This window comes from Cydia pomonella, chromosome 10, assembly GCF_033807575.1.
Source record: "Cydia pomonella isolate Wapato2018A chromosome 10, ilCydPomo1, whole genome shotgun sequence".
Lineage (NCBI taxonomy): Eukaryota > Metazoa > Arthropoda > Insecta > Lepidoptera > Tortricidae > Cydia > Cydia pomonella.
Window position 1 is genome coordinate 1529223 of NC_084712.1, and position 12555 is coordinate 1541777.

The window sequence follows — 12555 nt, forward strand, 5'->3', positions numbered from 1 at the left end:
TATTACATACCTAAATTCTACGAATTCAGGAATCCATACCGGTCAAATATTAAACATTAACCTTTTGTTTGTCTATTTCTCCGATTTTTCTGGAAATGATATAAAAATGGTATAAAAATTATGAATCTAAATAATACTTACGCTCGAAGCCGTCTTCTTTTTAAATGTGATACAATCCTTCAGCACTAACGGCTCCTGCAACTGCGGCTTTGGCTTCGGACACTCCATGCTGTTAAACCACCCATTCACTTTCGATATTGAATCCGGATCAACATAATTAACATTGGTTTCACTGCTTGACGTCGAAGGCATTTCCTTTAAATCACTAACTTTATTCTCAATTTGTTCTTCGTTCGTTGGAGGTTTCTCGAAATAATCAGGCTTTATTAATTTTACTGGCTTTTCATCAGGTACGACACCGAGTTTAAGCAAAGTTGCTATAGCGACGTTTTTTTGTCTTTTTGTTTGCAATGAATTATCAACCGATGATGCTATAATTGTGGATTTTACTTTCTCTTGTAGCTCTTTCATTTCATCTGCTTTAGGTTTTTCTATTTGCCTCTTTGGAAGCCCGTTTACAAGTAAATTTCCGTTTGTATTTACTTGTTCATTCTTTCTAGTTTTTAATTCAGGTTGCACATTCTTTGTATTTGATTCTATGCATTCAATTTTTGGTACATCTTTTACACTTTTACTTTTAAACATATTTATATTATTGAATGTTGATAATTCATGTTTTGTTTCGCAAGTAGTTGCATTGATTTTGTCTTCATGTGAATTTTTAACACTTTTGCTCTTAAACATGTTATTATTAAAATTTGGGAGTCCATTCTGTTTTGTTTCGTTGAGATTTGAATAAGATGGAGCTATGTTTTCATTACCGGTCCGTTTATTAGTTTTAGATCCATGAATATTATTATTTTTCTTTGGAGAATACTTTGGAATATTTATATTTTTGGTGAAGCCACTGCCAGGAATATACTCTCCGGCGTTAGGGTTTAGCTTACTTATTCTTATTTCGTCTGTTGCTCTATTTCGGAATAGAGTAATTGGATCGTTATTATCTTTTGTTTCATCCAAATCACTGACCTAGAACAATTATTTCATAAGTAACACAAAAAAAACAAAGTTATTTATTTACACATTTGACAAACACACACGAAGAGTAGGTACCTATTGTTCGGGTCAAAATCAGATCCATGAAGCGCCTGCGCAAATACTATAGCAAAGCGCCACAGAGGTCAATCTCCTCTCGTATTAATTTAAGATATTGTCAAAATTTGCATGTCACTTTACTTATTCCTGTACCACAAGACAGATTACACGTCTCATATATTTTATTTGGAGTTTTTCTACTATAAGCCCGTCAGACCCTTGAACATGGTCCTTCGAACCGGATATAATTGAAGGAACCAGCATTTATAGGAGGACCGAAGGGAAATACCTATAAATTACCAATTTATCACTGAGGATATTACGACTGCCGAGGCTGTGATGAAGAAATTCACCAGGACATCGGAATCCAGCAGTGTTGAGTGTGTTAGGAGTTGTTAGGGTCCAGCACTCGTTATTAAGGTATAATTAGGTAGGATTTATGGTGGAAATACCAGGTTAGTGAATATTTTATTGTTTAAAGTGTATTGGTATTTATTAAGGTCAGATCAATTTGTAAGTTAGTTCGTTGTATTTATTTAAATGTGATATTCATCTAGTCAATTCTTAATTATTTTATTTATTTGAAACTCACAATAAATTGAATTGATTTTATTTAAATAACTTACTTTTGTCAACGCAACTTCTGACCGTTAATTTACCGCTATTCGTGTAGGTACGCTTATTCTATTCACTCGAGACTAGTCATAATCTTTAATTTATTTGTATTGTGGATTATTTTAAACAGGAATTATTACTAGGGATTTTAAATAAAAATTGTTTTAAATTGAATTATTTTATTTGAATGATAATCTGCGAATGTATGGGCTTTGTTAATAGGTACAATAAGATAATAGTTTAGTATATTTTACATTATATTACACGAATCAATCAATTATTTACATTTTATTCGTGATTTTGAATTATTTATTATAATTTCATTGTAAAATCTTACGAACTAGACTATTTTAGCTTATTGACTAAACTGAACACAAAGTGTAATTTTAATTATTAAATTGTTTCAATAATCGTGCTTACATCTATTAATTGTTTACATTCAAGGTCTACGTACACCAGCTTCCCAAAAATGGTTGATGAAAAGGATTTAATTCGCAAAAGAGGCAGTTACAAAGGTCAACTAACCTTGTTTACTACATACCTAGGCACAGTGAAGGAATCGTCATTAACTCAAGCTGAGGCTAGTCAATTGCAGTTGCGTATAGGTAAGATTGAGGCATTGTATGAGCTTTACGATGATGTACAAACACAGTTAGAGTGCAGCAGTGAAAATTTGGACACACATATGGCAGAGCGAGACGAGTTTCAAAATAACTACTTCTCTGTGCTCTCGCGGGCCCAGGATATGCTCAATAATTTTAATAAAAAACGCGATGAATTCGAGTCATGCAGCAATCGTGGGTCGCGTAGTGGTTCAAATAATCATAAACTGGTTAAGCTGCCAACTATTCAGTTACCAAAATTTCAGGGTTCATACGAGAATTGGCTAGGTTTCCGAGATACTTTCACAAGTCTAATCCATTCTAACGATGACATTGACAACATTAATAAATTTCACTATTTAAGAGCATCGTTAGAAGGATCAGCAGCCTTAGTTATTCATTCCATAGAGTTTTCTGGGAGCAATTATGAGGTAGCATGGAAACTTTTATGCGAACGGTACGATAACAAAAGGTTATTATTACAAAACCATGTATCTGCATTATTTAATGTGGAGCCGATCACAGAAGAGTCGTCCGTGCATTTAAAACGTATTATTGACCACGTAAACAAAAACTTGAGATGTTTAGAATCCCTAGGTGAGCCTGTCAATCATTGGGACACGCTCCTTATTCACATAATTAGCAGTAAACTAGACACAAAGACATTCCGCGAGTGGGAGGAGCACAAAGGAAGCTTTGATAAGAATATTCCTATTTCATTTGATAATTTTATCACTTTTATGCGTAATCGTGCAGATTTGATTGAAACTTTAGAGTTATCGAGCGCCTCAGGCGCCGGTCAATCTAGTCAGCCGGCTAAAATTGCGTCTAAACATAGGGTATTGCTTTCGACTCAAACCACTGAACACTGTGTCACTTCCCCTTCTCAATTATGTCCGAAATGCAATGGTGAGCATAGCTTAAATAACTGTTCCCAGTTTCTCGCGTTAAGCACTATCGAGCGGCTTAATTTGCTGCCGAATTATAAAGTATGTTTTAATTGCTTCCGACGAGATCACTACGCAAACCATTGCAAGAAGGCAGGTTGTAGGATATGTAAGCGCAAGCATAATTCACTCATTCATATCACAGAGCACATGCAAAAAACAGGATCAAAACCGTGTGAGCGTTCCGCGTCACGGGCAGCTACTGAGCCGAGTGATGCGCCGGCGCCGGCCACCGCCTCCGTTCCTGCATTAACGTCATATTCCCATGCATCTGAACCGAACGTCGGACTGTTAACCACTGCATTAATAAAAGTATACGGGCATGACAATCGCGAGATCATAGCCAGGGCAGTTTTGGATAATGGCAGTGCGACTTGTTTTATGACTGAGAAGATATGTCGGCAGTTAAATTTACATACTAATCGAGTAAATAAATCGATTACAGGCATAAACAAATTAAAGTCTCACGTAGGTAAAATGTGCCAGGTGCCAATTAAATCGTTAGATAACACCTACTCGACTTATTTAAATTGCTCTGTTTTGCCATCTATAACTGACGAGATGCCATATCAACAGATGGATATATCGCGAATGAATATTCCTTCTAACATCTGTTTAGCTGACCCTAACTTTTATAAGCCATCCGAGATTGATTTTTTAATTGGGGCTGATCTCTTTTGGAACTTGTTAGGGTCACATAAAATTGAATTAAGTGATAGGCAGACGATACTATTTGAGACTAAATTAGGGTATATAGTCGCAGGCCCAACAAACAGCGGTCAGGTATCGGCTCCTTCGCGTATTAATTGTTATTTTACAAATGTCACCTCTTGCGCTAGTAATGAATTGCTTGACGATGAGACTCGAACCCAACTCACGCGGTTCCAGCAGCCTGCGAAGGTTTGCACTAAGCAATCTCATCATTCCTCGAACAGGAAATCAAATAGAAAGCATTTCACTAAGTTTTTCACTAGACAAGAAGGTACATATTCTCATACTTAGGTATATGTCAACTTAACGTTAAAGGGAAATCTTAGTGTTTCGGTATTTATATTTATCACTATAAGCTAGCTTAGCTATTATTTGTTACGGTCCTAAATATATGGACTTATTAGTGTCCATTGGCTGATAGATTGAGACTTGTGAAGGTGTCAGATAGCCATGTTTTGTATGTTTCAATAGTACACTGGGTTACTGCTAGCAGCAGACTTAACCAGTGATACCTATTTGTTAGGGTTACTCATTACTTAATTTGTTCTGTGCATCATTTATCAGTGCATACAATGAGTCTTGGCTACCTAAGCTGTAATTTGCAAGCTAACGCTGCAGCTAATGATTACATTACTTTCATGTCAGCTCCGCGTGTCTGACATTAAGGAGGTTTTGGGAAGCTGAGGTAAAGTCGACCACATTTTATTTAAATGAGTGCTGGGTATTGTAAAAGTATGTTTCTCGTCAATGAACTCAACACTGTTTTGGTTGCCACTTCCCACCGTTTCGTCGCGCCCTGAAGAAGCTGCTGCCACTCCCTCGTTGTCCGTCCTCTAACGTCGGTACCAACTCATGTCCTCAAGGAACGCAGATGTCTTTGGCCACTCACACCCCGTCAGGGTCGAGCAGATGCGACATCAAGCCAGTTAAACAAGAAGTTCTGGAATCTTCTACTAGAGGCTGGATGACACACACTCAACCGTTGCAAATTGACGCCGTGGTGCTCGTTGAGAAAAATATAATATTATTTTGGACCTTCATGACATTCAAGAGGGGTCACGCCACCGTAATTCATAAAATTAACCCACAATTGGAGTAGCGGTTCTTCGTTGCATCCTATTTGCTTCCTGGATCAAGCAGTTTGGGTTGAAAGACAAGCTTTCAACGCCCGGGGGCATGTTCGGGTCAAAATCAGATCCATGAAGCGCCTGCGCAAATACTATAGCAAAGCGCCACAGAGGTCAATCTCCTCTCGTATTAATTTAAGATATTGTCAAAATTTGCATGTCACTTTACTTATTCCTGTACCACAAGACAGATTACACGTCTCATATATTTTATTTGGAGTTTTTCTACTATAAGCCCGTCAGACCCTTGAACACCTATACAATTGGAACACAAGTATGCCAAAGTAAGTTACGTATTTGCACAAAAATGCGAACAACCGTTGTCGAATGACGTAAAACTGCTTCTTTGAAAACATCCCCTTACCAATTTGAGCATGGTCGAGATGCCGGCCAGGTCGGGGCCCGTGCCATCGTCTCCGGACGCTCCGTGGCCTCTGAAGAAGTAGTCCATCTCATTCTCTGGAAAGATATATCCGTATAGTATCGCTTTTATAGAGAATATAATCTCTAATGCACTCTGATAGGTACAGTATGTATTGTGAAGTCTTGCTCCATGAGGTGCGAGATGGTCTTATAGAAGTTTCATATTTTCTGGATGGGATGAGCGTAGATGTATGGATTCGATTGAAAATAATGGGCATGATACTAAATTTGAAATAATTAAAATAACTGGACTGGCCACGCCTCACTAAACAAGTTAACCCTACGTACTATAAATAGCCTCTCGGCAGGGCATGCATGGAGGCAGAAGCCCCCACATCATTCTCGAATGCCCAGGGTGGCAGAGTATCGGACAAAACACCTCGGTTCACCGGGGTCTGCTAGGCTTCTTGTTAGAGTTGGGTTGGCATGTTGGCAAGAGTAGTTCCATTCCAACACCGGGTGGGTACCACGCAAAATAGGCGCAATCTTATGACGTCGAGTTGCGGAAACCAAGCCCGCGAGAACCTATAACGTATTAAGCAACGCAGAACAATAATAAACAAAGTTCCAATTCCAATATAATTGCACGAGGTAAAATTATGTTTTGCCTTTGTTTGCCTTCATGTTAATTTTCTCTTTGACTGCCGGGTATTATATTGCACACAGCTGTACATAACTACAATCAGAACAACGGCAGAATTTTTAATAACTAGTAGGCTAGAAATCATGCAATTACATAGTGTAGCTAATTTTCTTTTTAGAAATTTGATAAAATATATACACATTAGGGAATGCAAAAACCGGAAGTTTTTCAAAACCGGTTTTTTCTTCGGTTTTACCACAAAAAAAACCGAAACCGGTTAAAACCGTGTAATAGTTGTGGATGAGCTCTGGATATGGAGAAGATCTGATTCTATTATTGTTAAAGACCGTTTCCATAGAAGGAAACGTGTTTCTATGGAGTGATCCAGAACTCACCAAACTTCACTACTGAAAAGTTCACAAATACCTTCGGCTAACTACAATCATAGATAGGGTCGCGGTTCAGGCCACTATGGAGTGAGAATAGGTATCCAAAAATTTAAGGTAGGACGCCAGGATACTATCCTCATCAAGCGCATGACATATCCAAATGAAAATCCCAAATTTATTTAATACACAGTTTATTCCTTAAATATATATGACCCGCTACGGTCAACACGAGTTATTTATTAGTAAATAAGTAATACTAAATACTTCTTAGTGACACCACTATTTCTTGAAATTTACACTAAATACATCATAGACATCTCTGTGTCTACGGACAACAATATCAAAATTTGTCTTCCTAACATAACACTGTCTAAAGTAAAAGTTATGCCCCAACCTCCGGGGATGTTTAGCAGTAAGCAATTGCTCACAGGGATTACAGGTTACCTGTTCAGCGTAAAGGGTCCATATTTAACTAAAGGTATCTCATAAAAGTCTTAACTTCACGGACACTGCCAAGAAGAACGCTGCCACCGGATGGCACAGCCTTAGAGAACCAGGGTCCAGAAAAACCAGGGTCCAGGAAAAAACCCTGGGTTTATGCCGGGTCCATTATTTCCTATACCAACGACGGCGCCTGCAGACCGCGTGGCAAGACGAAGAGGTGGTTGACGTTACATTAGGTTTTGCAAGTTATGTTAAATTGAAGGAAAAAGATTAGCAGCCGCCATTTTAGGTAGGCTCTAAGACGCTAAATTATGCACATTTTGGGACGAGCCCTAAGATTGATTGCCGAAAGATTTTCTAATATACTTCACATCTTGAAGATCGATCGAACAATGATTTTATCAAAATTCCAATCCGAGAAACCACAGACAAACTGATGAATGAAAACCTTCTCATTCAATGGATACCACAACTGACCGGTTTGACTCTCGGAATAATTCGAAATATCAACAATAAAAAGAGTTACTCATTTTAGGAAGCAAATAATACGGACTATATTAATAATTGGAAATTATAAAAAGATAAAAGAACCACAAGTATATGTTTATTGTCGTACAACAAGTGTGACCGACCGTCTGTTACGGAACCATGGACAAAAAAAAAACCAAATGACATTGACAGCCGTCAGTGTCTACCGCTGAAATAAACAACTGCTCGGTTTTATCGAAATCATACTGTTAATACGTGGTATTTCTATGTTTTAAAATGTATTTCAATTGTGAAATGTATATACCCCAACGCAAACAAAGTGCCTGTGTCCTAGCACAACGCAGGAACACGACATGGATGCGCAAAATGCAACGGAGTGAACGCACATACTGACCTACCGCTCCGGTAAGTTTTGTCCACTCAATATAGCTAAAAGCGTATAGGTAAAGTTGAAAATATCACTACAGGTCTCAGTTCTTGACTGACCCACTATGACATCCGTGTCGAAGACATTTCAACTACCAAATCTTACCAAAACAAACATACCATTTTCTAACCTATAAAGTACCTATACAATATGCTACTCAGCTGTTTATAACACTGGGTGGATACCCCAAAGTGTTACAGTTCATCTTTAGTTGGGTTAAAAAAAATTTTTGAAAAAAAAATTTTTTTTAATGCTATACGCCCAATAGGAAGTGAACACCTTAACCTACGAAACGTAAATAAGAAACCATAGATAATCTATAAAGAAAAACAAGTCTTACAACCAAAGTTATACCTATGACTTGGTGAATGATCAGTTCGACCAAGGAAATCTAATGACTAATTTTGGTTCGAACCTTCTTATTCCTAGTGCGCGCTTTCCTAAACCTAAAAGAAAACGTCAAAGACGGCAACGTTAACAACCTTCCCTTTATTAAAGAAATTGCCTATCACCGACAGTAGTGGAAATATGTAACAAGCTGCATTCTCTAGCTATTACACAATTCCTAAAATTACAAACAAAAGTTCAGTTACAGCATAGAGTTTAGCGAGAACGTAGTCCCTTTTTCAATAATTAATAGTATTTCATGTAATAGGCCCGTTTAGGGTTTATAAGTAAAGTAAGTTTCTGCAGTTTATTCAGATTATTTAAAGTTTTATGTCTTTATAAGGACACATGAAAGATTAATGTTGGTCCGTGTGCACCCGGTACCAATAAAAACAAAAACATGGAACAAATACCCAGTCTGATGAAAACCAGCTTGTGCCAGGTCGCCTTCAGTTTAGTAGGTACGTTCAATATTTAGTATCACATAGGATATTTTCAAGTGTAAGTATCCAATTGGTGTTAAGACGAGTACCGCTAGGAAGACGGCTCGGCTTCACCAGGACGTACAATGTCTTTTATATGGAAGTTACCTAGAAGTTTTCCTTCTAAGGATTTTAAAGAGTATACAAGAGGACTCAATTTTTTATGAATGACACATTTGTCATAACGGGGCGCTAATTTAGCAGAAAAATGTTTTGCTGCATTTGACAATGGGAAACATCTTTTATAAACGATTTGTCCTTCTTCCAGTTCTACGTGACGCTTCCTCATGTTATAATACCTAGCGTTACGTTCATGGGAGGCAATCAACGAGTAACGCACTTTTTGAAATACAGTTTTGAGCTCTTTAAGTCTTTCAGAAAAAGCACCACTGGTATCTAATTCGAGCGCGTTTTGATCTATGGGACCTTCGCTATTATAAAGGGAACCATCTAGAATCATTTGACGACCATGTGTTAAGAAATACGGTGTGTTTTTAGTTACTTCGTGACGAGCTGTATTCAATGCACATTGTATTTCCGATACGTTCTTATCCCAGTTACGGTGATCAGAACGCACGTATGAGGCAATGGTTCTTACTAGTTCACGGTTCACTCGTTCCGTTTGATTCGTCTGAGGATGATACCTAGGGTTATAGAAAATATGAGGGACATCATATTTGGACATTAATTCTCGAAAGTCTTTGGAAGTAAATTGAACACCATTGTCGCAGAATATATATTTAGGAACCCCATGTATAAGGAATATCCCTTTTTCCATACACTTAACGATAGCTTTAGCAGTTATGTTGCGTAGTGGAAACAAAGTCACATACTTACTGAAATAATCAGCACATACGAAGAGATACTGATTTCTCAGATAAGATGGAGGAAAGGGACCAAGAATATCACAAGATATTGCTTCGCCTGGCGACGATATACGTCGTGGATTACCCATCAAACCAGGACGAGCTAAGTTAACAGGTTTATAAGTTTTACAAATTTCACAAGAGTCGACGTATTCCTTCACGCCCTGAAATAAAGTAGGCCAATAATATATGTCGGCTATTTTGGAATGAGTTTTACCCACGCCAAAATGACCTGCTGTAGGATCATCATGACACTTATTTAGGACTTCATTACGATGCTCATAAGGAAGTACCAGCTTCCAGTCAAATTGAGCTGTCAGACGATACTTATTCTTAGAGTAACGGAAGAGTTTATCATTTTCAATTTTAAAGTTGGGAAAGAGAGTAGGTTTTTCAGACACCTTTCTATATAGATCAAGATACCAAGGATCTTGAATAGTAGCAGAATTTAAAGAACTAACGTGAATACGAGAAAGACAGTCAGGTATGACATGTTCTTTGCCCTTCCGGTGAATTATTTCAAAATTAAATTGACTCAATCTACACGCCCATCTATTTAATCGTCCTGTAGGGTTTTTTAAGTTTTGAAACCATTTTAAAGATGCATGATCTGTTACAATATAACATTTTCTCCCTTCTACATATGCACGAAATTGCTCAAGACCATAAATCACAGCTAAGAGTTCGCGCTCAGTAGCTGAATAGTTCGTCTCTGGTTGGTTAAGTGTGCGGCTGCAGTAGGCAATAGGATGATCGACTCCATTAAAAGGTTGAATCAGAACAGCGCCTACGGCGTAGGAAGATGCATCCGTATGGATATAGAAGCATTCATTAAAGTCGGGACATTTAAGAATAGGAGAAGACACTAAGGCAGATTTAAGTATGTTAAAAGAATCGTTGACTTCATCTGTCCATTCAAATTTTACTTTCTTACTCGTTAAGCGAGATAAGGGACGAGCTATTTTTGCGAAATTATTAATGAAACGTCGGTACCAACCGCACATTCCCAGAAAACGTTTAATATCCTTAGCATCTTTGGGAGTAGGAAAATTTAAAATTACATCAATTTTAGACGGATCGGTTCGCAGACCGTATCGATCAACTAAATACCCAAGATATTTAAGTTCACTCCTACAGAAGGATGATTTTTTCATATTAATAGTTAAGTTTGCCGATTTTAGTTTTTCAAAAACGGCATTGAGCAACCTTATATGTTCATCAAAATCAGAAGTACAAATAATTATGTCATCAATATAACAGAAAACCTTGTGATCAAAATGAGAAGTAAAGAGATTGTCCATGAGACGTTGCATAGTAGCAGAGGCACCTACTAAACCAAAACACATTCTCTTATAATGGAATAATCCCTTCCCTGGTACAGTAAAACTAGTTTTCTCCTTGGAGTCTTCACTAAGAGGGATCTGATGATATGCCGCACTTAAATCAAGAGATGTAAGGAATTTCGCATCGCGTAAGTTGTCCAGTATATATTGAACGTGTGGTACGGGATACGCATCAGATTTTGAAACTGCATTTACTTTTCTACTATCTAAACAAAGTCTTAAATCTCCGTTAGGTTTTTCCACCATAACGACAGGAGAATTCCATGGAGAATGCGAAGGTTCGACAATTCCTTCCCTCAGCATACGATCAACTTCTTTCGCTAAAGCAGCTTGTTTAAAAGGACTAAGTCTATAATATTTTTGTTTTATCGGAGGAGTATCCCCAGTATTTATAACATGTTCAATTAAGTGAGTCTTTCCCAGACCAACCTTATCCGTATCAATTTGATCATAAAGAGATTTAGTAGTCTCAAGTTGAGATTTTTGTTCCGAAGATAAAGAATCATATGTAGTAAGTCCTGTCTCTGACGGTAAAACGTCAAGACTAGCAATATAATGAGAATCAGTCTTTTCTATATCAGTAATGAGGCCAGGAGCTAATCCATAGGCTCTCCAAAAGTTTAAACCAAGTACCATTGGAGTAGCAATCTCCGGTTGAATATTAAAATGTATAAGTTTAACTTGACCTTTATAATTTACTGGTATAATCATATATTCAGTGGCTACGATTCGATGATCGTCAGCTACACTCACCATAACCGGTTTAGTATGTTTTTGAATAGGTATCCCACCGGTGGCGAATACTAAATGGCTGTTGTGGCCCAGGAAACTAACACTGGCTCCACAATCTAATAACGCCTTGAAATTCAAGTTAAGTATATTTAAGAGAGCATATACCCTGTCATCTCCCTTCGGAGGATTAAAGAAGATTGTCTTTTCTGCACGACAGGGAGCAGAAGATCTAGAATTGTTATTAGCAGAAAAGACCCTATTTAGTTTTTTGTCTTGGAGTTACATTTAACACATTCTGGAGTTTTCACCCCTTTTTCTCCGCATTTAAAGCAAACGATCTCTCGAGAGCTCTTACACTCTTTAGTGTTATGATTGGACCTACCACATCGAAAACATTTCGTGTGAGAAGAGCTTTGTGCCACAGAAGCAACAAAGTTTCTGGAAGAATTAGGGAAACGAGACTGAAACGACTTATTACGAGGTTCTACATTCTTCGACGGATTGTCAGAGGAAGAATCATTAGTCTTGTTTGAGAGAATCGGTTCGCGAAACTGCTTCGCCTTGACTTGCGCCAATTCAATGCGCTTACACAAAGACTTCAATTGCTCTATCGATTCTATGTCGTGTAAGGCTAAATCCTTGGAATACTCTGGGCGAATATTCCGCATCATAGTATCCAGCTTCTCTTGCTCAGGAACCTCCTTCGTCAGACGCTCATACATCCCTAACACGGTTGATACGAAAAAGACAATTGTTTCGGACTTGGCTTGAGTCCTAGCCCGTATTTCCTGCAACAATTGGTGATCCAAATCAGGTATGTCAAATTCCTCTTG

General features: G+C 37.8%; 2 protein-coding genes across 3 annotated transcripts in view; both read right to left on the reverse strand.

Annotated features, from left to right (window-relative positions):
* LOC133521813 (cilia- and flagella-associated protein 52) overlaps positions 1 to 12555 on the reverse strand; it is a 355058-nt gene that overhangs the window by 296524 nt on the left and 45979 nt on the right. The gene's annotated exons all lie outside the window — the stretch shown is intronic.
* The window catches only part of LOC133521806 (general transcriptional corepressor trfA-like), a 33022-nt gene that overhangs the window by 9398 nt on the left and 11069 nt on the right, over positions 1 to 12555 (reverse strand). For both annotated transcript variants that reach the window (XM_061856875.1, XM_061856874.1), the window contains 2 exons: positions 5522 to 5616; positions 142 to 1089 (listed from right to left, as the gene is read on the reverse strand). In XM_061856875.1, the coding sequence (XP_061712859.1) occupies positions 142 to 1089; positions 5522 to 5616 (1043 nt within the window). The remainder of the gene's footprint in view (positions 1 to 141; positions 1090 to 5521; positions 5617 to 12555) is intronic.